This window comes from Kogia breviceps, chromosome 13 (genome assembly GCF_026419965.1).
Source record: "Kogia breviceps isolate mKogBre1 chromosome 13, mKogBre1 haplotype 1, whole genome shotgun sequence".
NCBI lineage: Eukaryota > Metazoa > Chordata > Mammalia > Artiodactyla > Physeteridae > Kogia > Kogia breviceps.
In genome coordinates, this window is record NC_081322.1 from 21,694,912 (window position 1) to 21,720,532 (window position 25,621).

The window sequence follows — 25,621 nt, forward strand, 5'->3', positions numbered from 1 at the left end:
ATTTTATTTTTCAGGAAAAATTAAAACTATAATGGGAAATTGATTCATTACTGCAAGAGGACTAATAGGGGAAACCTAAGCTTTCAGTTGAACCCATGTGAGATTGGGTACATTGGCCAGGCATGAAATTCCCCAGATGCCTAAACTTCTTCTTCCAGAAAAAGGAAAATAATATTTAATGACTTTATGTAGAAAGACAGGTGCTAGCTAAAGTAAGAATTGTATGCATAGTTGGTGTTAATTCCAGAAACCTGGAAGATGTGAGTGAGGTCATCCTCCATCATATCCCCAGTTTTATTCCTAGAAGTAGAGGGATAATCACAAAACAGTTCCAGAATGCAGATTTTTCCCTTCAGTTGGTAGGTTTTGTTTCAATTTTTCTAAGTCCTGTTGAGAGATATTTGTACTGCTGACACCAAACACATGGTGTTTTTTCCAGTACCTCTTCTCAAACTCTCCAGCACCAAATAGGTGTCCCACAGTTCAGTTAGCTCAGACTCCACAGGTTAAAGGGCCCAGTCCCCCAAGACTGCCACTACTTCAGATGCCAGTTGCGAGTACTGGGCCTTCGAGTAACCTGCTCTTCTGTCCAACTTGGAGAGAGTCAGGGTTTAAGAATATATGACTACTCAGAAAGTAAGTTGTTATTATGTTGCTCTTTAATTTACCAGATTACCTTTTCTATCCTTCTTTTCTTCCCTATTCTCTTTGATCACTTACTACTTCTAGTAGTTAGAGGGTTGTAGAGAGGAGAAGGTAATAAGTGTTTTCTTTTGAGTGTCTGATAATAGAATATAATTCCTTCCTTCCTACCTTCCTCCCTTCCTACTTTCCTACCTGCACATTTGTAGAAAGCTGCTTCTGTATGCCAGAGGATACAAGCAAGACCTTATGGAGTTTTCCTTCAAGAGACCTCTTTTCTAGGAAATAACACCTGAATTCGCCACATGTTGATGAGTCTTAAACCTTGAAGAGTGAGAAAGACTAATTGTGGCAGTCTTCTATATTCTAAAAACATTTAATTAGAGTTCTACTTCATTTAGCATAATAGTAGAACATTTTAGATAGTTTTTAGTAACTCACAGTGTTAGTAGTTGTGGAACGCATAGGTGTTTACTGTTGCCAGTTTCTTCCATCTCTTCATTCTGTAGGATAAACAGCATTTTGTTTTTCCTGATGAAGAGTTTTTTATTGTAACAAACAAGCACTTTAGGGGCTTCCCTGGTGGTGCAGTGGTTAAGAATCCGCCTACCAATGCAGGGGACACGGGTTCCAGGCCTGGTCTGGGAAGATCCCACATGTCGCGGAACAGCTAAGCCCATGTGCCACAACTACTGAGCCTGTGCTCTAGAGCCCGTGAACCACAACTATTGAGCCCGCGAGCCAAAACTACTGAAGCCCGCACGCCACAGCTACTGAAGCCTGCACATGTAGAGCCCGTGCTCTGCAACAAGAGAAGCCACCACTAGTGGGAAGCCCGCACACAGCAACAAAGAGTAGCCCCTGCTCGCCGCAACTAGAGAAAGCCCGTGCACAGCAACAAAGACCCAACGCAGCCAAAAATGAAAATAAATAAAATAAAATTTTTTTAAAAACCAAGTACTTTATTACAAAAATTTCTTGACTTTATAATCATTCTTTAATATCTTTAATAGTGATTTTATGTGTGTTGAACATCTTTAGATGATATTTTTAATGATAAAGCTCATCATAAAAACCAGTAATATACTATGCTTTTTTTTTTTTTTTTTTTTTTTTTTTTTTGCGTGGTACACGGGCCTCTCACCGCTGTGGCCTCCCCCATCGCAGAGCATAGGCTCCAAATGCGCAGGCCCAGCGGCCACGGCCCACGGGCCCAGCTGCCCCGTGACATGCGGGATCCTCCCGGACCGGGGCACAAACCTGCATCCCCTGCATCAGCAGGCGGACTCCCAACCACTGTGCCACCAGGGAAGCCCTTACTATTATTTTCTATTAACTGAAAAAATTACATGTCTTTTCTGACCGTATGTGGTTAATTTATTATTAGGTGTTGAATTTTATGTTCCTTGCATGAAAAATAGAACACATAAATGTTTGAAATTCTTCACTGCATGCCTGGTCAAGTATTACTTGCCCAGGTGTCTTCTTTTTAAAATAACTTTTTTTTTTTTTTTTCCCGGAAGCGAAGGCTCAGCGGCCATGGCTCACGGGCCCAGCCGCTCCGCGGCATGTGGGATCCTCCCGGACCGGGGCGCGAACCCGAGTCCCCTGCATCGGCAGGCGGACTCTGAACCACTGTGCCACCAGGGAAACCCTAAAATAACTTTTAAATCTTAGAAATTTGTGGGCAAAAGGGTGGATTTTGACTTGGAAAGAGAGGAGATAATGCTTTCACTATTTAAAACCAAACTTCATGAAAAGATGCTATTGTTGCATGAATTAACACTAATCTTGTCTCCTACAAAGAGCTGCCGGAAATAAGATTATGGCTTTGTTACTTTTAATATTTTAATCAGTGTAAACTACTTTTTGTTTTTATAAATAAAAGTTATTTCTCAAAATTTCTTAGGGAGGAATGAAAAGCAGTTGATTAATCAATATGTATTTTTATTTACTTTGAATACTTTTTATTATTCCTTCCAAACAGACACTCCTTGAATATGCAGAGAAATGGAAAACTTCAGAAGATCCTTTACCTTTATTGGAGGTATACACAGTGGCTATCCAAAGTTATGTTAAAGCCCGACCTTATCTTACCTCTGAATGTGAAAATGTAGCATTGGTTCTGGAACGCTTGGCATTGTGAGTAGACCTTTGAGTAAATAAAAAATTAGATTTAGCTTTTTTGTTTTTAACTCTGTATCTCAGATCTTATGATAGTTTAATTTTAAATAGATTAGTTATGGACAGTCTACTGATGATATTAGAATTATTCATCTTATTTTACTTTGAATTTTAGTAATTATTTGTATCCTTACCAACTTTTTGTTTTTTAGAAGCTGTGTTGAACTTTTACTGTGTTTGCCTGTTGAGTTATCTGATAAACAGTGGGAACAATTTCAGACACTGGTGCAGGTGAGAATATTTACCTACTAGATTTAATATAGGTATATTTTATGGCGATTTTCTTTATTAATAAATTATTTGGTTAAACTTTAAATGATTTAAATAATGACAAACATTAATTGCTGTTCTTATTAACATTAATGTCTTGCATATAGTTAGTGCTCAGTAGATGTTTGCTAAGTGAATATATACATTTAAGTAGATTGGTTGAATATTGCACTGTTCTTTAAGATTAGATAATTAGAACTTTGCCAGAGCAGTAAGGGAACACAAAAGAAAATGCCCTCATTTGTATTTAGAAACAGTTTAACTAATTGTTGAAAATTGCAATATGCTTTATAAGAATTTAACATATCTCATTTAATCCTTATGAAAACTTTGTGGGGGTAGGTATATTTTTCCCATTTTAAAGGTGAGGAAACTGAGGCTCAACTCTAAAATATTTATCTGCCCAAACTTGTATAGCTAATATCAGAGTAGTTATTTGAACCACGATTCTTTACTCCATAGTCCATACTTTTTCTCCTATATCTGAAAACACATGCTTTATCTCTGTTACTTAGGGCTGTTAATTCTACTTATAAAAGTACTACATAGTTTAGCACTTCGTTATTTTGCAGTATTTCAAGAATGTTAAATTTTGTTAAGCACTAGATTGTGCTGGATATTTTATAGCTTCAAGTAAAGTTTGATTAATTGGTTAGTTAAAAAGAATGTTCCTGCCAGCTAGTCTCAAAAAGTATAGTTGTCTCTCTATTCCTCTAGCCAGAGTTCTTAAAATATCTTTTGGCCTTATGTTTTTCCATAGAAGAGATATTAAAAGAGGATTAGTCTCAAATTTTAGAAGCATGTGAAATAAACTATAGTTAGGCAGAGAAATCAACTTTCCTATTTTAATATTATATATTAAAATTAAATCAAGTGCAAAATTCTTGAAGATAGGATTCATATCTTTATTCCAAAGGATTCAACATAGAGTTTTACACATAGTAGATACTTAATAACTGTTCAAAGCGTCTTGTCCTGTTTGTCACATTGCAGCTAACTTTTTGATCATGCAATTTGTACTTCAGCATATCAGTAACTTGTGTCTCACGTTTTTTTTCCCAGCAAGTGGTTATTTTTAGGTAAATGATTATCTCAGAACTTTTTTTCATTGTTTGGCACGCAGATACACTCTACCACAGAATTAATTATATAAATAGTTTATATACAAATATAATACTGAATTCCTCATATTTTGTCAACATAAGGTAAACTTTTCAACTTTCTTTTTTGAAACAGTAGCACTCACTACTTGATACTTTTTCATATGGTTTAATGAGGAGGAAATAACTCTTTAAATCCCAGTATGGAGCTCTCAGCAGTTGCTCAAAGAAAATTTCTTAAAGTACTTGAACTTGTTCAGTGAGATTTTTATGGTTTTGAGGAATAGACTTTTTATACAAACACAGCATGCAGTTTTAAGAGTTTCCAGGACACTTTGCTTTCATTTCAGAGCTTCCTTGGGCTTATTTTATACCTGCTTAACAGCATTTGTTTTATTTTGCCTGTGTTTTAACTGTTTTTAAGCATCTCTTTACCCCACTAGAGGATAAGCCCCATAAACGCAGGGACTAGTTGCTCTCTTCCTTGGTACTTTGCCCATAGAAATGCTCAATAAACATTTTCTGAATTGAGTTAAAACTGTTGGTCTTTTGTGACCTGAAGAATATGCTAATTGCATGAACACTTGGAAACAAGTAAGCAAGGTTCAGTGTCAGCTTTAATAGGATATTGTAAGGCTATGTCATAAATAAATGAAAAATCATACATTTAGTTGTTTTCTTTTCATAAGTCCCTTTTATTGAAATATGTGTATACAAGTTGTCACTTAGGCCTTGATGCAGATTTGTCATTTGTTAATGATAGAAGTTTTTTTGGAAAATTTTTTACTAACAGGATATAAAACGTGTAAGGTCTTTCATGCTATGGATACTCTAATAGCTTCCTTGAGAAATAACTTTGCTCTTGGTTTAGATTTTGGGGAGAAAATAATATGAACTTATTTCTAGAAATACATTTTATTTATTTAAAATTTATAATTAATATAATTCTTATCCTTGAGATTCATCTTTAAAAATCAGAAGTAAAGGGTTCAGCACTTTGTAATGTGACGTGAAAATTTTAAGATAAAAGTCTTATTTTTCAAAAGTTTAGTATTATATTTAAAGCCTGATAAGCTTGCTTTTGAAAATCTGTTGTAATTCTTTGGATGTTTATTTAATATTTATAGGTAGCTCATGAAAAGCTGATGGAGAATGGCAGCTGTGAATTGCATTTTTTAGCTACTCTAGCTCAAGAGACTGGGGTGTGGAAAAACCCGGTACTGTGCACTATTCTTTCCCAGGAACCATTGGATAAGGATAAAGGTAAATTTTCTAGAGAGCAGAGAGAAAAAAAAGAATCATTAGACTAGAAATAAGTACTTAAAATTGTTTTGATATAATTCATCTCAAGATATTCCAAGAAGGACCATTTAATTAAATTTTATATGAGGTGCTTGAGGCCCTTCACCTTTTTTTTATTGGGGGAAGATGTGTTTATAGGATTATGTAATCAGAGTAACAGTTTTTTTCCCAACATTATTTTATCAGAGGAATTCCCTCTGTAACATCCTGACGGGTGGCAATCTAGCTTATATTTGATAACTAACTTATTTGACAGATGGAGAAGCAGAAACAGGGTAGTGAAATGATTTTCCTCAGAATAAGAAATTAATGCGGGAACTCTCAAATCTTCTGTCTCTGAGATTAGTACTCTTTCTCAAACAGCTTTTTTCTCAGACTTACTTTATCCTGCTTTGTTATTATTGTATGAGCTTAGGCAACAAAGATCCCAGTCAAACTCAAACTGGCAGGTAGCCTGTCAGATGGCTAAATCACTAATATGTATAACACTTAATGTTCAGAATTCAAAAATTGTATGTGCTACGAAGAAGAGCACAGTTATTGTCTTTGGTACTTTTCTTGAGATTATTTAGGAAAGTGCCCAGATTTCACCCCAAGTTTTCCCAGTGTTTTTAACTAGAGAAGTAAATAAGCTTCTTCCATTGTTTATTGATGTTTTGTTGTTGATTGATGGCCTACTCTAGGTCTTTTACTACCTGATAGCAGTTTCTGAAGGCTCTGAGAAAGGAGTGTACCGTTCATTGTTTGTTAACTCTTCTGGTACTTTGATATTTACCAAAAGGCTTCTCAGCTAATCTTGAAACTTCTCTTCAAGCTGGTTGTTCCTACCTGACTCTGCTCTTAACATTTCTCCCCATTTCTGGATAGTTTTAGCAGTGTTATCTGTTTCTTAGTTTTCACCAAAAGTTTATTTTTATTACCCCCTTCCTTTGTGTATATCCACAGATTAGCTACGTTGTTCTCAGACCCTCATTATTTAAAATAAGAAGAACAACAGCATTTAAAAGTTGAGAATCTTAGAGGTTGTTTTGCCTTTGGCATATTAGTTTTTTATTCGCAATATATTACCACCACCATGTTTTTACTCTAACCAAATTATACTTTTTAGTCTTCTCAGCTTTGCAAATATTGGACGTATAATATATTAATAATAATCTCAAATTACATTGTATAGTTTCTTACAGTTTGAAATGTGCTTTTGTGTGCCTGGTTTCATTTAGCCTTCACAATGATCCTGGGGAAAAAGTGGGATCTTTATTGTCCCTATTTTACAGGTGAGAAAATGGAGGCTCAGAAAGATTAGTTGTCTTTTATACATCACATTGTCAGTGATGTGAGGTAGAGCCAGGAATTGAGGTCCCCAGCTTCTCTCCTTTTTATATTATGCCACGTTGCACCCAGCCTAATAAAATAAAATTGCACCTAGCTTAAATAATTAAATCCTTTTTTCTGTTGTCGGTTTCTGAAGACTGTCTTTGCCAAACTCACGCATTATGCTAACGCAGGAAAATGGAACCTTTACCTTAGCAGAGATTTAAAATTAACCTTAAAAGAATATGTGCTCAGTTTCCTTATTTGTTTAAATGTGCCTAACATTGTTCCTGTTAACAAATGTCTTTGCCTATCTCTGTGCTGCTTTATTCCACGGTCTTCACATGGCATAGCTACTGGAATAATTTGGACTGTGCAGGCAAAAGGAGTTTCTACAATAACAGATGGATTGTAGGTAGCCAGATTTCAATACAACTCATGAAGCAACCAGAGAGATGTTACATGACTGAGAGACTCTGCAGCTGTAATCTTTACTTGGTCCTCCATTATTTAGAATACTTCTTTGTTGGGTATTATTCTGTGGGTAATCACATAGACTAGAAGTGTATGTTTATTTCCTCCTTTGAAAAACTTGAAGGAATTAACATTTTACACATCCATACTAATTTATTTATATTTTCAAATTGGATGCTTCTACAGCATGTGGAACTTTTAGCTTTTTATATGATATATCCAGCCCCTTAGTTTAACCTACACTAGCCTATAGCAAGTTTGATGAGAAGAGCTAGACCTCAGACAGTAATCAGTACACCATAATGAGCTGTGCTCATTAGTTTGTTTATGGCAAAGTCTTTGAAGGTTTGATGTACTATTTGAACAGTAGATGATCCACTTAATCTTGATTTGTTTTAAATAATTAATTTTTATTGAATAATTTTAGAACTACTAAAGCCCAAATAAACCAAGAAATGCTCTTTGATTTAGGGACTTTGATTTAGGGAGGGTATGTGGGACTAAATTTAAAATGCTGGTTTCACCTTAAGGTTTTAGTATCCTAGAATAAGATAACTCTAATAACTAAATGAGCATAATTCAACTAGATGTCCATTGAATATCACAGGATCTTTAGGCTTACATATTACTTTTGCTTTTCTTTAGTTATCATCTCAGAATTGGAAAGGCACTGAATGCCCATTTATTTTTTACCCAATTTTTAACTCCCTTCTAAAACATCACTGATAAATAAATGGGCCTTTGCTTGAAGACTTGTAGAGAATGGTAACTATGTAATTCAGTCCATTCATAGCCTGCTGTTAGATAATCTTCATTGTGTAAATTGTGAAAAAAACTACATTCTTAGAGTTGCCATCCTTTGGATCTAGTGCTACCCCTAAAGCCATACCTAACAAAGTACAAATCCCTCTTTTGTGCCATAGCAATTGAGATGCTTAAGGATCATCATCATGTCCACAACTTAGTGTTCTTTTATTCTAAAGACTAAAAGCCGTCCTGGTGTGGCATGATTTTAAATCTACAGTCATGATTCCTGACCTTTTAGTGCATTTTGTTTGTTGTTCTCATTCATGTGTAATTCTCAAAACTTATGTGTACCCTAAATGCTATCTGGCAGGCTCTGAAGTCATTGGTACTCTCATCCTCTTCATCTTAGTGTGACTTTAGATGACGTTACCTTTTTGGGTGGCCTTATTCTCATAACTCAACGAGGTTACTAAAATCACAAAAATTAAAAAAAACTACTCAAATTATTTACATTTTTTATGTTGTGTTTTGGCACACAAAGTAGTCTTTTTCTTTTTAATTTCACTGTGTTAGATCCATTCTGCCTCTGCAACTTGTCAATATCATTTAAAATCTTGATTTTGTTAATTCAAGATTTTTGTCCTTCCCTGTTTAAGCAGATCTTATTAGCATACACTCTGTTGGCATCCAGGTTTTTTTTTTTTTTAATTTATTTTTAGGCTGCGTTGGGTCTTCGTTGTTGTGTGCAGGCTTTCTCTGGTTGCAGCGAGTGGGAGCTACTCTTCGTTGCGGTGCATGGGCTTCTCGTTGCGGCGGCTTCTCATTGCGGAACGAGGGCTTCAGTGGTTGTGGCACATGGGCTCTAGAGCACAGGCTCAGTAGTTGGGATGCATGGGCTTAGTTACTCCATGGCATGTGGGATCTTCCCGGGCCAGGGCTCGAACCCGTGTCCCCTGCATTGGCGGGCGAATTCTTAACCACTGTGCCTCCAGGGAAGCCTGGCATCCAGGTTCTTGATAATAACTGTTAAAAAGGTCATATCCAAAAACCTACCCTATGGGATACTTATAGAAATCTTCTTGCTTGCCTTTAGTCTTTTAGCCAATGCCGTTTGATTATAGTTTCATCAAATACACCTATTTCCTTATGTCTGGTCCATGGCTCTCTTTTTTGTCTATCAGGATTTGATGAAAGACCACAAGAAGGTACTTGGCTAGAGTTGTATTAAGTAAGATTGTTTAATATTGAGGTTAGTCTGACCTAATTAATTTTTTAAATGAACTTTTTATTTTAGAATAGTTTTAGATTTACAGAAAAATTGTGAAGAGTTTCCAAATAATCCACAACCATTTTTCCCAACTGTTAATACCTTATGTTAGCATGATATATTTGTTACAATTAATGAACCAATATCGATACTTTGTTACTGAGTAAAGTCCATACCTTATTCACATTTCCTTAGTTTTTACCTAATGTCCTTCTTCTTTTCTAGAATCCCACCCAGGATACCATATTACATTTAGTTGTCATATCTCCTTAGGCTCCTCTTGGCTGTGACAGTTTTTCAGACTTTCCTTGTTTTTGATGACCTTGACAGTTTTGAGGAGTACTGGTCATGTATTTTGTATCCCCTCAATTGGGATTTGTCTGATGTTGCTCTCATGATTAGAACTGGGCTTATGGGTCTGGGGAGAAAGATCACAGAGGTAAAGTGCCATTGTACATATTATCAACATGATTTCTCACTGTTGGTGTTAACCTTGGTCACCTGGCTGAGGCAGTGTGTTTGTCAGGTTTCTCCACTGTGAAATTACTTTTTCCCCCCCTTTCCATGCCATACTCTTGGGAAAGAAGTTACCTTGTACAGCCCACACTTAAGAGATGGAGAGTTAAGCTCCACCTCCTCGAGGAGGCAGTATCTACACAGACTATTTGGAGTTCTCCACAGGAGATTTGTCTTTTCTTCCTTATCTGTCTCTCTGTCTGTTTAGTCAATATGGACTCATGAATTTTTTTTCATACTTTGGTGATAATCCAATACTACTTTATTTTGTTGCTCAAATAGTTCAGCTTTGGCCCCCAAGAACTCTTTGAGTTAACTTCTGTGTCCCTTTGACATATCCCATCATTGTGAGTTATGTTTTTTGTTTGAGTACTTCCTTGTTTTCTGGCACTACAAGATGCTCCAGGCTTATCGTGCATATTTCCTGCCCTAATTCTAGAATCAGCTATTTCTCCAAGGAACTGTAGTTCCTTTTATTGGAGAATAGTATTGATATTAGAAACCAAGACCTGGTAATTGGGTGTGCTCATTTCTACTGAGGTGTCATTGCCTCTAGGACCTCTCAGCAGACAAAGTAAGAAAACATATGTAAGTATAACTAATCTGTGTATGTACACATATCTATAAATGTTTCTGTATGTAACCAGCTATATCTATATTAAACTAAATGTGAGAGTTTATACTGATGTCTCCAACTCTAATCTGTATCACATGGATCATTCTAGCCTTCTCTTCTTGCTTACCTGTAACCTCTCACTTGAATAGAATGTCATATAATTGGAATCATACAGTATGTAGCCTTTTCAGACTTACTTCTCTTACCATTGGCCATCCATATACTTAATCAATCCTAGTATATATGTATAGTGGTTTCAGAATTGATAACCTCTACCCCTGTGGGTACAGTTCCTCTTTCCATTATTCTTGCTGACTCCACTCATCCAAAGTTAGGTGAGCACCCCATTTTCCCGCCTCTTTCAGTGAAGTTCTTTCATTACATTTGTAAGACAGATTGTTTTGCCATATTCTCCGTTCTATCCTGGGCTTCCCAACCTCCTGAATTTTTTTAAAATTTGCATACCTTGAGTCCTTCTTCATGCTATAAAGTTCTATGGGTTTTGACCAATGCATAGTATCATGTATCCACCATTACAGTATCATACAGAATAGTTTCACTGCCTTAAAAAAATTAACTGTGCTTCACCAATTCAACCCTCTCCAGAACACCTGACAACTACTGATCCACTTACTATCTCTATAGTATTGCTCTTTCGAGATTGTCATGTAATTATAGACTTTTCAGTCTAGCTTCTTTTCACTTAGCAATATGCATGTAACATTCATCTGTGTCTTTGTGTGGCTTAATAGATCATTCCTTTTTATTGCTGAATAGTATTCCATTGTGTGAATGTACTGTAGTTTGTTTATCCATTCACCTATTAAAGGACATCTTGTTTGCTGCCAGTTTGGGGCATTTATTAATAAAACTGCTATAAACATTGGCATGCAAGTTCTTGTGTGAACATAAGTTTTCACATCAGTTGGGTAAATACCTAGGAGTAAGATTGATATGAGTCCATGGATTGTGCTTTTGGTGTTTTATCTAAAAGTAATTACCAAACCCAAGGTCATATAGATTTTTCTCCTAGAAGTTTTATAGTTTTGCATTTTATATTTGGGTCTGTGATACATTTTGAATTAACTTTTATAAAAGTGTAACCTAATTTATGTTTGATGAATCTGTCTTGGCTCTTAACAGTCATGCTTTTTTCCCTGACCACTCACAAGCCATGTTTTTAATATATTAATTTTGAGACTCTTAGGAATATATCTATTCCTTTAGTCTACAGTTTGCAAAATGTACCTTAAGCCCCATTTTGAAAATTACATCTTCCCATCTATTTCCATTTTCTCCATTGTTTGTTCTACCTTTTCAATTTAAATCTTATTATCAGAACCACCATAAGAATAAAGGAATCCTCTTTTTCTCTGTCATTATAAATAATACATTATCAAACCCAAGGAGCAGGCCCTTCTGAAGAAGTTACCCATCTCCACCAATTTGAATACATTCAACGTTTTTGGTGAGCTAGGGGTCATCTTGAGTTTCAGCTTTAATAACAGTTTGCATAGGTTAGTACCAGGTGCTGACACTCGTGGTGCACACGCATCCTTGGTCCTGAGCCTGCTCCTTTTCCTTTTGTATATGTCATTATTGTAAAATCTAATCTATGAAAGCGCTCCCCATTAAGAGTCACACTAAATTCCTTCAGCCCTTTCCCTTCCACTTCTATTTTGGAATAATTTGTAATTGCATAAGTTGTATTTTTATCAGCTTGCCCACTCTTTCTTGAATCCTAAGCCCTGTGGTTCTCTCTCTTTTTTTTTTGAACCCCTTGGTTTTCAAAGGAAATTTCTAAAGCTTCAGCTTTTCCACAGTACTTATAAATCCTCCAGAGCTTTGTGAGAAAATAAGTCTTTTTTTCAGTAACAAACTTTGCATTTTAAAATGAGCAGCGAAAAAGTGCTGCTAGGTTTACCCGATATTAACATACATAAAATGTAGTTATATTTTAAAGGGAGAGGAGATGGGAGGAGAGAACAAATGGTAACTGATAATTTCCAGGTAAATAGTGTGAGGCCAGATCTGATTACATGCAGCTGAATTTGTTTTCTAATAGTAAATCTCCAGTTCTTTTGCTCATTGATACTTTTCCTATATTTTTCATGTGTGTGTTTATATCTTTACCTGTCCATGTAGAGAATAACAAAAGGGGTGATTCTGAGACCTAGACTTATATCTGTTGATGGTTTTTTTGTGTGTGTTAGGACATTTCTTATAGAAAGTCACTAAAAAGAACACCTTATAGACTATATACATTTAGTACTCTTAGAAATACAGTTTTCTTAACTTGTTTCTATTTGGTTGTCTTTTTTTTTTTTTTTTTTTTGCCTTGTCTCCCTTTTGCTCTTAACTGACCTTGTTATAAAAAATAAATCAGTAGAGCATTTTAGATTTTATTTTTAAAAATCACTGCTAAATTAGATTGCCTTGTGTTTAGGTTTTACTTGTGTATAACCCTTAGATCATTGAGGATCAGTGACTCTGGATAGAATTAAGCTGATAGAATTTAACTGCAGTAAAATTGTGAAAGTGTTCACTCTCCCATTTCAGGCTGATGCTTTATTTTGCATTTTGTTAACCTTAATAATATTCTGCTATTACATAATGAGATATAGTATGGTGACCACCAAGATTTTATTTTTACTAAAAATGATTTTAAAACATACACTCATTGGCTTTTCTAAACATCCTAGAAAAATTCATTATTTCTGTTGTAATGAGTGTATTTCATAATGGTGTTACATGGATAAAGTTGTCAGAATTTAATTAAATTTAATAATAATAATTAAATCTTATTTCACACAAATTTTAGGGTTACATATTTAACTAGGTTCATCTATATCATGGAACATTTTTTTAATGTTTAAAAATTCTGATTTATTATCAGTCATGTCAAAGAATCAGTTATGATCATAATGTTTCAGATTTAATGACAAAGCAAGCAACATGATTTAAAAAATTCTGAAATCTTCAAGTGAAAATTCTAGCTTGTTCTTGCAGGAAAAGGTGAGAGGTCAGGTGAAGATTAAGACTATTCCTAACTGGTAATTTGAACACTAAAATATAGTTACCTCAGAGCAGTGGTTCTTAATCCTGGCAGTGCTTAAATCACCTGGAGAGTTTTTAGACACACCAGTGCTGGAGGCCTACCACAGACCAGTTAAATTAGAGTCTCTGGGGCCCCAGGCATTAGTACTTTTTAGAAGTCAAGATAATTGTACAGCCAGGGTTAAGAACCACTGATGTAGAGCTTAAAGTGTTATGTTTTTATTAAATTTCTGAATTTGGATTTTTTTGTCTAACAATGCTGAATTGATTTTTAATGCATTTTTTTCTTGTGGTGAAAAAACAACATAAAATGTACCATTTAATCATTTCGAAGTGTACAATTCAGTAGTGTTAAGTATGTTCATAATGTTTTGAAACAGATCTTCAGAACTTTTTCATCTTGCAAAATTAAGCCCTGTTTTAAACAACAACTCCCCCCTTTCCCCATCCTTCACTCCCAGCCCCTGGTTAATCAACATTCTACTTTTTGTTTCTATGACTTTGACTACTTTAGATACGTCATATAGGTGGAATCATACTGTATTTACCTTTTTGTGAGTGGCTTATTTCACTTAGCATAATGTCCTCGTGATTCAACTGTGTTGTAGCATGTGACAGGATTTCCTTCTTTTTTAAAGGTGAATAATACTGCATCATATGTGTATACCACTTTTGTTTATCCATTTATCTATTGATGGACATTGGATTGCTTTTGCCTCTTGGCCCTTGTGAGTAGTGCTGCTATGAACATGGGAGTGCAGATACCTCTCTGAGACCCTCCTTTCACTTCTTTTGTGTACATAAGCAGAAGTGGGATAGCTGGACCACAAGGTAGTTCTATTTCTAATGCTCTGAGGAACTTATAGACTGTTTTCCTTAGAGGTTGCATCATTTTATAGTCCTGTCAATAGTGTACAAAGGTTCCAATTCCTCCACATCCTCACCAACACTTATTTTCTGTTTTGTTTTGTTTTGTTTTTGATAATAGCCATTCTTTTGGCTGTGAAGTGATATCATTGTAGCTTTGGTTTGTATTTCTCTGGTGATTAGTGACACTGAGCATTTTTTCATATGCTTGTTGGCCATTTGTATATCATCTTCAGAGAAATGTCTATTCAAATCCTTTGCCCATTTTCAATTGGATTATTTGATTTTTGTTGTCGTCGTTGAGTTATAGGAGTTCTTTATATATTCTGGACATTAACCCCTTATCAGATATATGATTTGCATATATTTTGTCCCATTCTGTAGGTTGCCTTTTCACTCTGTTGCTTCTGTCCTTTGACATGTAAAAGTTAACTTTGATGTAGTCTCATTTGTTTTTTTTTGTTGTTGTTTATACCTTGATATCATATCCAGTAAATCATTGCCAAATCCAGTATCTTGAAGGTTTTCCCCATTGTTTTCTTCTAGGAATTTTATAGTTTTGGGCTTATATTTAGGTCTTTAATTCATTTGAGGATTTTTTTAAAAAATTTTATTATTTTTTTTGGCCACACCTTGTGGCATGTGGGAACTTAGTTCCCCGAGCAGGGATTGAACTTACACCCCCTTCAGTGGAAGCACAGAGTCTTAACCACTGGACCACCAGGGAAGGCCAGGTTTTTTTTTTATATGGTGTAAGATAAGGGTCCAGCTTCATTCTCTTGCATGTGGATATCCAGTTTTCCCAACACCATTTGTTGAAAAGACTATCATTTTCCTATTGAGTGGTCTGGGCACCTCATTGAAGATTATTTGACCGTATGGTAAGGGTTTATTTCTGAGTTTTTTCTATTCTGTTGCATCGCCTACATGCCTATCTGTGTGCCAGTTTTGATTAGCTTTGTAGTATATCTGAAGTGAGGAAGTGTGAAACCTCCAACTTTGTTCTTTTTCAAAATTGTTTTGACTATTTGGGGTCCCTTAAGATTCCATATGAATTTTAGGATAAATTTTTCTATCTCTACAAAATAGCCATTGCAGTTTTGTTGGGATTACATGGAATCTGTAGATTGCTTTGAGTAGTTGGACATCTTAACAGTATTAAATCTTCCAGTCCATGAACATGGGGATCTTTCCATTTACTTGTGTCTTCTTTAATTTCTTTCAGCAGTGTTTCGTAGGCTTTAGTGTATGAGTCTTTCACTCTCTTGGTTAGGTGTATTCCTAAGTACTTTATTCTTTTTGTTGCTATTATAAATGGAATTGTTTTCTGAATTTCCTTTTCATATTGTTCATTGTTAGTGAATAGAAATGAAACTTATTTTTGTGTTTTGATTTTTATATCCTCCAACTTTGCTGAATTCGTTTATTAGTTCTAATAGTTTTTTGTTTTTTGGGTAGAATCTTTAGGGTTTTCTACCTATAAGATTATGCCATCTGCAATCAGATGAGTTTATTTCTTCCTTTCCAGTTTGGATGCCTTTTATTTCTTGCCCAATCGATCTTGCTGAATAAATTTTAAGAGAAAATGTAAATTGTATTTTTAAAAAGGAATAGGTGATGCAGATTCATGTAGGCCATGATGGTAATTTTGGAATTTACCCTTTGAAGTCAAAGGGACACCACTTGGGGGTTTTATCTAGAAGACAGTTGAGCGTGTGCTTTAGGAAAAAGAAAAGGCACCCTGCGTCCTAGTGGAGATGTGATGGAAAGAGTAAGAGTGGCTACAGAAGACTAGTAGAGTGCAACAAAGTGGTCTGATAGATAAATGATTTGGGCTGGGAGGTGGGGGTGAGTGAGTGGTTGGCGTAGGGATGGAGAAAAATGAATAGGATTGAGTACTTAGGAGTTAGAAGTGAGAGGATTATATGGTGGATTGTAGGTTAGGATGAGGAGGAGGCAGAAGAGAACAATTTTAATGCCAACTCTTAGTTCTGGGTTGAGATACCACATACTGTGGTATGAAGATTTTTGTATGCAGAGTTTGAGATGCTTGTGAAACAGCTACCTGGAGATACTGCAAGGGGAATTGTGAGCAAATCTGAGTGTGGAATTACACACCCAGTAAACAGGTTGACTCCACTTTGGGGGGGAATCCAGGACCTAGTTCTAAGTTCTGGTGCATGGTACATGATCAGTTAATATTTGGGTGAAGATTTATCACAAATATTCAACTTATATATTGTAATATATTTAAAATTATCTTCCATGTTTTTCTTTTTTACTATTATGTAAGTAGCATTTTATGGGAAGAAGGCCAGGCCATTATATTACTTTCTTAATTGAACTGGCTGAATATCATTCATTTACTTGCCATTTTATATCATCCAGCTCTCGATAGGCTTGAATGTAGTAAACCTGCTTTTTTTCCCCCCAAGTACATAAATACAGACAAAATAGACAAAAAGGCTACACAAGTAAAATTCAAGGTATTTTTTCGTTTTCTGGGATGGGGATGGGTGGGTAAAGCAGGGTAGGGAGTGAAATTTTATGTGACTAGGTACTCAAGGATAAAGATAACAGAACTTTTTTCATAAGTCTGGTAGTCTTTGATGTGCTATTCTAACTCTGTAAGGAAAACATGTCCTGGAGTAGAGAGAAATAGAGAAAGATACAGAGGAATTGGGACAAGGAAAGCAGTAAAAGAAAAATGGAGAAAAGTGTGAGGGGAGTGAGTTTCACTCCCCTGAGGGGGAAGTTCTGAATTGAGTATTGTTGAATATATCTGATTTTGATCTGTTTAAAACATGAGCTTCAGGGCTTCCCTGGTGGCGCAGTGGTTGAGAGTCCGCCTGCCGATGCAGGGGACACGGGTTCGGGCCCCAGACTGGGAAGATCCCACATGCCGCGGAGCGGCTGGGCCCGTGAGCCATGGCCACTGAGCCTGCGCATCCGGAGCCTGTGCTCCGCAATGGGAGAGGCCACAACAGTGACAGGCCCGCGTACCACAAAAAAAAAACAAACATGAGCTTCAGAATACATTAGTATTTTCCTTTAAAAGCTAATGCTACTTCACAGCTCTTTACTGCTATGTAGTGCTGTTCTGATAACTAGTAGACACACTAGTTAAATAAGAATTTTTCTTTTTTTCTCATCACACCACTGTGTTAAGGTGGAAGTTGCAAGACCCCATTATTCTGGTCCTGGTTCTGTCATTAACTGGCTTTATGACCCTAGAAAGTCACTTGCCTTCTGTGAGCCTCAGTTTACTCATCTGCCAAATGATGGAGCTGGACAAAATGACTTGTAAAGTTCCTTCTGCTCTAATATTCTGTATTTCTTTGAGATCAATTTTGCCCTAAGTGTGGCAAAGGTTTCCCATTGTTTAAAAACACACACAAGTATGTTTTTGGAATGTATAATAATAGCATGTATTCTGCTATACTTGTTAGTACAGAAATTATTTTGTATAATTTGTCATTCTAACTATACATGCTGCTCTTTGAGATTTTAGGGACTATTTGAAATTCCTTCTATTAAGATTGTCATTAATTTTGTTAAAAAACTTGCCACCTTTAAATGTCTTTGCCATGATCTTCAGAATTTGTTGATTATGAGTTTTTGTGGCAGTATTTGAAATAATTCCCAGACTTTTTATTGCTAGAGTTTCCTGGAAACTCAAGCTGTATTTTAAAGTCTGTGACTTATAGCTGGAATAACTTTATTTTAACTCTCTTTCCTTAAAGTTATTGTTGAAAATCTTTACAGATTTTACTTTGGCCATTGAACTAAACTGTGAAAAGATATTTGCCATATAACTGTCTTAACCAGGATCGTGTCATATTAAAAAAAGAAAAGTAATGCCCTGTATATGTCAGACATATCATCAGAGGCACCAGAGGGTTATGCAGATAGTGTTATTTATCTGTGTTCAGTCTTTGTACTTTTTGGTTTAGTTTAATATGTAAAGAATAGAGAGTAGCAGATAGAAAAGGTCTAGACTTCAAGAAAAGGATGAAATTTGTGATCCTATGTTAAATTGCTTACATGCTCATGGTTTTAATACTGAGGAGCCATAATCATACTATTTTACAGAAGAGTATTTTCATAGTGGAGTACAGTTAGATCTAAAAAATAAGGGTACTAGAGGGTAGCAAAGGATATTTAAAGAAGGGAAGAACATCTCTTATTTTCCATCTTTTAACCCACAACTTACTCACTAGACATGTCTTCCAGTCTGTTCACAAGTGAGAAATGGTGTATTTTATAGTATTTATAGGGCATTTAAAATTTTATTACTGAAAGCCTTCCAAAGGTTTCCAGCTAGCCATCACCAAGTAAATTTTTAAACACAATTTTCATCCTGGTAAAGAAAACTTAGGGAAAAGTTTAAATTTGCATTTGTTAAAATTTAAAATCTCCTTCACCAAAAAAAAAGTTAAATTTTTATTAGTAGTTGATCAGACAAGAACTAGGAAATTTAAGATTTCAACAGAACAGAAATTTATTATGCATTAGTGGGTCTTAAGCAAGTGTTGAGGTTTATTGATTGGTATTTAAAAAACCCACAGAACTTTCAGCAGACTACCCCCACCCCCTTATTTATTTTTCCATAGATATTTAAATTTGTTCTAAAACACTCATTAAGGTAAGATAGACTTCACCTTTGTAAAATGAAAAATACATCAACAGTATTGAACACGATATTAGCTGAATTTCATCTTCTTGAATATCCAAACATCCTTTTGTGGTTTCCCATGTAAATGTGTAATGTCCTAACTCTGCAAATTTCTAGAAATGCTAATAATGCCTGGTATTCAAGAATAAATGCTGTGGGGAAAAGAATTCAGTATAATTTTAATAACACTGAGTTTCAGAATTCAATGCAAAATTATTTTTATAATCAGGAATTTAACTCACCTCATTGTAAATGGTACTTTGAGGGGCAAAAATATTTAATGCAGCTCCAAAAAGTTAGCAGCATACCTCCTTCTGCTTATAAGGTCAAGTATTCTGTGCTAGCCTGAGAGTAATAGGAAACTGCAACAACAAAAACGAGTTTTAGTTTCTGTGCTTTAAAAAAATACTCCTTGTAAGTATTTGTATTGCAAATGAACTATTACCAAATGTTAATAATCTATTATGTCTTGTTTTTTAAAGTGAATGAATTTTTAGCTTTTGAGGGTCCCATCTTGTTGGATATGAGAATTAAACATCTAATCAAAACAGATCAGTTAAGTCAAGCAACTGCTCTAGCAAAGCTGTGTTCTGACCATCCAGAGATTGGTACAAAAGGTAGTTTTAAGCAAACTTACCTTGTCTGTCTTTGTACATCATCACCAAATGAAAAGTTAATCGAAGAGGTGAGTATGTTTTCTTTTGTTAGTAATTATGTTTTAAAGTGAAGAAAATAATTTTTAATTAGAATTAGAATGTCTTTGACTTCCCCTTCTCTTAGTGAAGAGCCATTGTTGTCAGTCTCAAATCTGGGGTGTGCTTTTAGATAGTGATTCTAAGTAGCTTTCAGAGTTATATGTAAACGTTTCACCTGGCTTCTATTTTAAATAATTTGGCTCTTTTAACTGCTTTGGCTAAATTATAGGAAAGATGGTGATAGCTTAATTTAGTTAGGATGTTTATATTTGTTAGTGTTTGGGCCTTAATTTCAGTTTTACCTGACTTCAAGATACTTGCAGATTTTTTTCTAACTGGCTAATTTAAGTAACTTAAAAAATTTATATGACTTCCCACTAGGAATACTTTCTCTCTATCTATATATATATATAAATATTTTTATTTGCGTATTTAATGTAAAACTTTTTCTTTGTAAGACAGGTGATTCTGTGTTTGTTTGTTTTTTACTTCTAGTTAGCGTAAAGATAGTATTCATGTATATGTGTATTTTATACTACAGAATTCAAAAAGTAGGATCATGATCCAAATGGGAATTTTGCAATTGGAGGAACTCATAATTCCAAAATGAAGTTGGAGGCAGGGTAGGAGAATTGAAAGTTGTTGATCAAAAAGCAGGGAATATGTATATAAAGAGTATAGATAAAACGATAATACATTGGACAGTGTTATGTGAACATTTAATGTATATGTGTCTTATATCTCTAATATAAGTGTCTTTCGACTCCAGAGCAATAGAGAATGGAGAACAAAGGGATTGGGGGACAGATTTTAGGATATACAAAGGGAAAAGCTGAGATAAACAACAGAGAAGACAGTTAACAGAGCATGCATGATCCCCTGAGTAGTCAGAGAGAGATTGTAATCAGAGTCCAGAAGAAGGATAACCTCAGACAGAAAGCTAAATGCCCACATGAGGTTAGAGGTTGTAATTACAATGGGGATTGACTTTTCTTGAGAATAGAAAATAAAGAGGAAGATGATAGCCTTGGACTGAGATTAGAAATAAGCCTGTTGTGTATGTTGAGGATACTGGGAGAGTGATGCCAGGTAATTTCTAGGCCGGGTGGAGTAAGAGCCAAGGGCTCTAGCTTAGGGGATATATCATTAGTTTGGACCTTAGCTGTTATTTTCTTTAATATTTCTCTTTTGTCTCACGTAATGGCTTTTTAATCGCTATATAACAGGAGCTAAATAGAAGATTGAAATTTTCTTATTAGTTCAGGATAACTTTGTAGACAAGTTCATTGGCAGCTGTATCAAGTTTCTTGGGATAACAGCCTTTGAAATGTGTGTAACATTGTTTTTTAGTCTTTCAATAAATTAGTTATTGTGATGCTGCATCTTAGATACTTTTCAGCTCCACTAAAGTGTTCATTATCAGTTCAGTCCCAGCCCTTAAGTCAATCTGTCCATCCGTCCATCCTTCCTTCAGCAGATTTTATTAAGAGATGTATGCTGTCTAAGGCATAGGTCCTACCCTAAAGAAGCATACCTTCTAGTAGGAATCTATCTGAAGACAGGGTGGTTGGGTTAACTTTGAAAGTCCTGTTTGAAGTTGAAGACTATGAATTTGTAATCTCCAGGAAAAATCTCTATTTCTAGCTATCTTGAATAATCAAAAAATCTTGCAATACTGAACCTAAATTCCCTTTTGGTCTAATTATCCAGAGTAAAGTAGCAGCAGCCCAGCCTGCTCTGGGAGAGCGTCAGAAAAATTCTCTCTGAAGACCCTGGGTATCTCTGATGTCATAAGAAATTATTTTTTCCTTCTCTTGTTAAGCAGGTGGAATTAAGATATTTCATGTTCTTTAAGCAGAGTTCGCTAAAGTCTCTTTCCCACCCCAGGAACAAAACTAGATCACATAGTGTAGAATGGGATGGGATATGTGTAAGTCTACACATTCCTTGTTAAAAATCCCTTTTTGCTTAGAGATTGTTTGATTACTCTTTTATTTTTCTATTACAAACATATAGAAACTGGTTCTTCATTGTTCCAAGTGGAGTAAATTCTCTCGTTATTTCTGCCCCAAGGAAAGATAATCATTTTGGAACAATTGCCCAGACATTACCCCCTTCAGAAGAGGTATACTACATGACCCACTTCAGACATTCACTTTACCTGTCTGGTTCTTGTAAACATTTGAGGTTTTTACCCATTCCTTAGAGTAGGCAGGAATAGATAGTGGAAAGAGTCAACCATGGTCTGGATCTGTAGTCCTTTTGAGGAAATCCTTGTCCAAGTGAGCCAGTAGACAAGGGATTGACTATTTCTCAGGACCCTTTCAGTGTGATAGAGGTAGCAGAGGGATGGGACTGAGATGAATGTTTATCTGGCTTCTCTAGAAGGAATGGACTTTGGCCTGGATTCTTGGTGTAGGTGTAAAAATGAAGTTAGCATTGTTTATTTTATATCCAGTATTTCTGTTGGTTTTGTCGTCAAAATAAACATAGATGTTAAAAAAGTTAAATCTTCTACCTTGTGTCTCCCTAACCATTATTTCCCTATTTAATACTCCTCTGACTAATCATTAAGTGTGAAATTTGATATTTCTGATATTTTTACATATACACACACACACTTTAAACATACTTACACATACCCTGGCTGCTGGTCACTTTTCCTCCTCTTAGTTTGGACATCTTTCCATATCGTTTTTTATAGATCAACCTCATTTTTTCTCATGGCTGCAAAATTTCATAGTATAGATTTGTAATAATATCCTAGCCAAACTAGGAGACATTTAAATTGTTGCCTTGTCCATACATCCTTTCATTCTTCTTGGGGGTATACTGGTACGGTAAATTTCTGTAAGTGGAATTGCTGGATCAAAGAACCTACACATCTTAAATTAATAAATAGGGCCATACTACCATCCAAAAAAAGATAATGCCAGTGTATACTCCCATAAACAGTATATGAAGTTTTTTTCTTTCCTAACACTATAGATTATTCATCTTTTAAATCTAGCCTAAGATTTTGCTACCCTGAGAGTATATAAAAAAAAAAAGTAGCTAATTATTTTAATGTGACAGGTTTACCATTTAAGTCCTTTTCTAGATGGAAAGCAATTTCATTTTGATAAGCAAAAGACTATTCCTAAAATACGTTAAAGCCAATTCATTTTAAAAGTACACTTGGGGGCTTCCCTGGTGGCGCAGTGGTTGAGAGTCCGCCTGCCGATGCAGGGGACACGGGTTCGTGCCCCGGTCCGGGAAGATCCCACATGCCGCGGAGCGGCTGGGCCCGTGGGCCATGGCCGCTGAGCCTGCGCGTCCGGAGCCTATGCTCCGCAACGGGAGAGGCCACAGTAGTGAGAGGCCCGTATACCACACACACACACACACGAAAAAGTACGCTTGGTAAATGTATGTAAAATATTGATGCAGTGTTCTATATTTTTTGAATATCTTGCACAAAGAGCCATATTAAAACATGGAAGTCATTATTCACATTTTTGAAATGATTTTTGTGCTTTACAAAGGGATTTAGCATAGTATATCTTTAACAAACATCATTTTAATTGGCTTTAAAAATTTTATTCATATTTCTAAATTTTCTGGTATTAGATTTTTACTCATTTTTCAAAGCAATACAAAATAGCTATCTGTAATGTATAGTTCTTATATAGGTAATATATTGGTAATCCTTACTTTATGCTGCCTTGGATTATAAAAAATAATTCTTGCTCATTGATGGCTAAATTTGACCTGTATTTCACTTGCACAATTTTAATTAAGCCATTTATTAGTTTAGGTTTCATTTTCTCTTTAGTGTCCTATTTTTTTCAAGTGGGCCATCTACTGGCAAATCGGGAATGAAGGCTATCAAAGAGCACATAGTAAAATTGTTTCCTTAGTATACCTATAAAAAGTGAGGTTTTCTGTATTATTGAATATACCAGATGTTTCAGTTGGTATGTTGTATATATGTGGATAAATTTATAGAGGCTACCTTACATAGATACAAATATATATTTTTAATTATTAAGTATAAGCTAATATAGGTAATATCATTGGGAAAATAAATTTCTTTCCTTATAATGTACACATTTTGCATTATATGAGAATTCAGTAAGAATGGCTTAGGTTTTAGAAGAACAACAAAAAAATATTTGATTCAAAATAAATCAGACTTTCAAGATGTAAGAATTTTTGTTAAACCTGAACATGTAAAATCAGTATTTAGCAAGAAAGACCCTCAATATGCTTGTGCATGTAGAATTCTAGAAAGAGCACAGACTTTGAAGCGAGACCTGGGTTGAAATCTTGACTCTGCTAATTAAGCATGTAATTTTGAGCAAGTAACTTAACCTCTCTGAGCCTTACCTCTAAAAATAAGTAGTATTTACCAGGCAAGCTATCATGTTGATTAACAATGCTGTTTCTGAAGAAGCTGGCACAAATAAATGAATAATAGTAGCTACCGTTTACTGTGTTTATTGTCATCTTATGTATAAAATGTTAATGATACCTACCTAGTAGAAAAGTTAAGATTAAATAATAATTACATACATATATAAAATGTCTAACAATGTATTTAACTTATTGTAGATATTTGAAAATATTAATTGTATAAATATATATTGTTCAGCCCTTTTTGTGTTTGTTTACATAGGGTCACTTAGAGATAAAGATTTGTAAGAAAGAGGCAGATAGAGGAGTAGTGGAAAGAGTACTGTGCCAGGGAGTTCCAGGACTTAGGTTTCAGTCCTAACTCTGACACTAAATTCATACTTCCTTTAAGAAATCATTGTTGTTAAACACATAGCCTCGGAGTTGGGTCTTTTCTTATCTTAGTGTTTTCTAGCTCAGTGTAATGTATATAAAATGGAACCTCTGAATTTATCCCCATGCAGTCTTTATCCTCATTATCAAAGATCAGCCTCAAGATTACCCTCATTCCCATTCAGACACTGTTTAATCCTAAACATGTTACATTTTACACATATACACACATACTTCTCCTATACTCAAAAAGTAATGAGGAGACATAGAAGGTCAACAAGGAGGTATATAGTTACCTCTGTGGTACATGAATGCTAGTGGTCTGTATTAATCTTCAGTTCTTTTTGCCATTTGTCAGTTGTACCATGTTGCAGTTAATCTAATTCTGTGGAACACAAGTGATATGTGACTGTATGCTGTTTGTCAAATCCTTATCTTACAGCAAATACTTGTAGAGATCATAGGTAAATTCTGTTCGTTTTATGTAGTAAATCATTGTAATGAGGTTATAAATTTTAATTAAAAAAGTAAGCATTAGATGTAAGTGCATAATTAAATGAAGCAAGTTGCCTTCATCTAGGTTATACTTATGCATGCATGACTGTTGACAAGCTTTGAGATGGAATGAATTTATATGAAAAGAAAAATAATGGAGATTTATAGAACACTGAGGTGAGCTTCATTTAAAAGTGGCATAGCTACATAAAATGTTTCATATTATACTATTTTCCCTCCAATAAATAGACACTTTGTTTTTTTAGTCTATATCCAGTAGACATTTCTGTCTTTTTGCTGATTCTCATGCTTTTTAAATTATTGTATAAAGGGGAAGAAATAACAAGTAGCAGCTTTTCTTTTTCAGTATTATACATCTGATTTAATGGGTAGAGGTTGCTTATAATTAGCATTAGTTATTTACATGGAAATGAATGCTTATAAAGGTCTTGAAAATCGTTGGTTCTCTGACTTGAAGAAAGATTATTTCTTTAAACTGCAGCCTAGTCATGACAAACTGTGAATTGATAGTGTATGAGTTAATGAGGTTTTACTGATGAAAATGATCTGTAAATATCTAATAAAAATTGTAAAGTATATTACTATATATTCTAACATAAAACCATTTTATGGCAT

General features: G+C 35.0%; 1 protein-coding gene across 4 annotated transcripts in view; it reads left to right on the forward strand.

The window, feature by feature from the left end:
• The window catches only part of ZNF292 (zinc finger protein 292), an 84,650-nt gene that overhangs the window by 42,148 nt on the left and 16,881 nt on the right, over positions 1–25,621 (forward strand). For 3 of the 4 annotated variants that reach the window (XM_067011427.1, XM_059083111.2, XM_059083112.2), the window contains 4 exons: positions 2,630–2,784; positions 2,979–3,057; positions 5,324–5,459; positions 19,511–19,713. In XM_067011427.1, coding sequence (XP_066867528.1) covers positions 2,630–2,784; positions 2,979–3,057; positions 5,324–5,459; positions 19,511–19,713 — 573 coding nt within the window. The remainder of the gene's footprint in view (positions 1–2,629; positions 2,785–2,978; positions 3,058–5,323; positions 5,460–19,510; positions 19,714–25,621) is intronic. The other variant, XM_067011428.1, reaches the window with a different exon arrangement.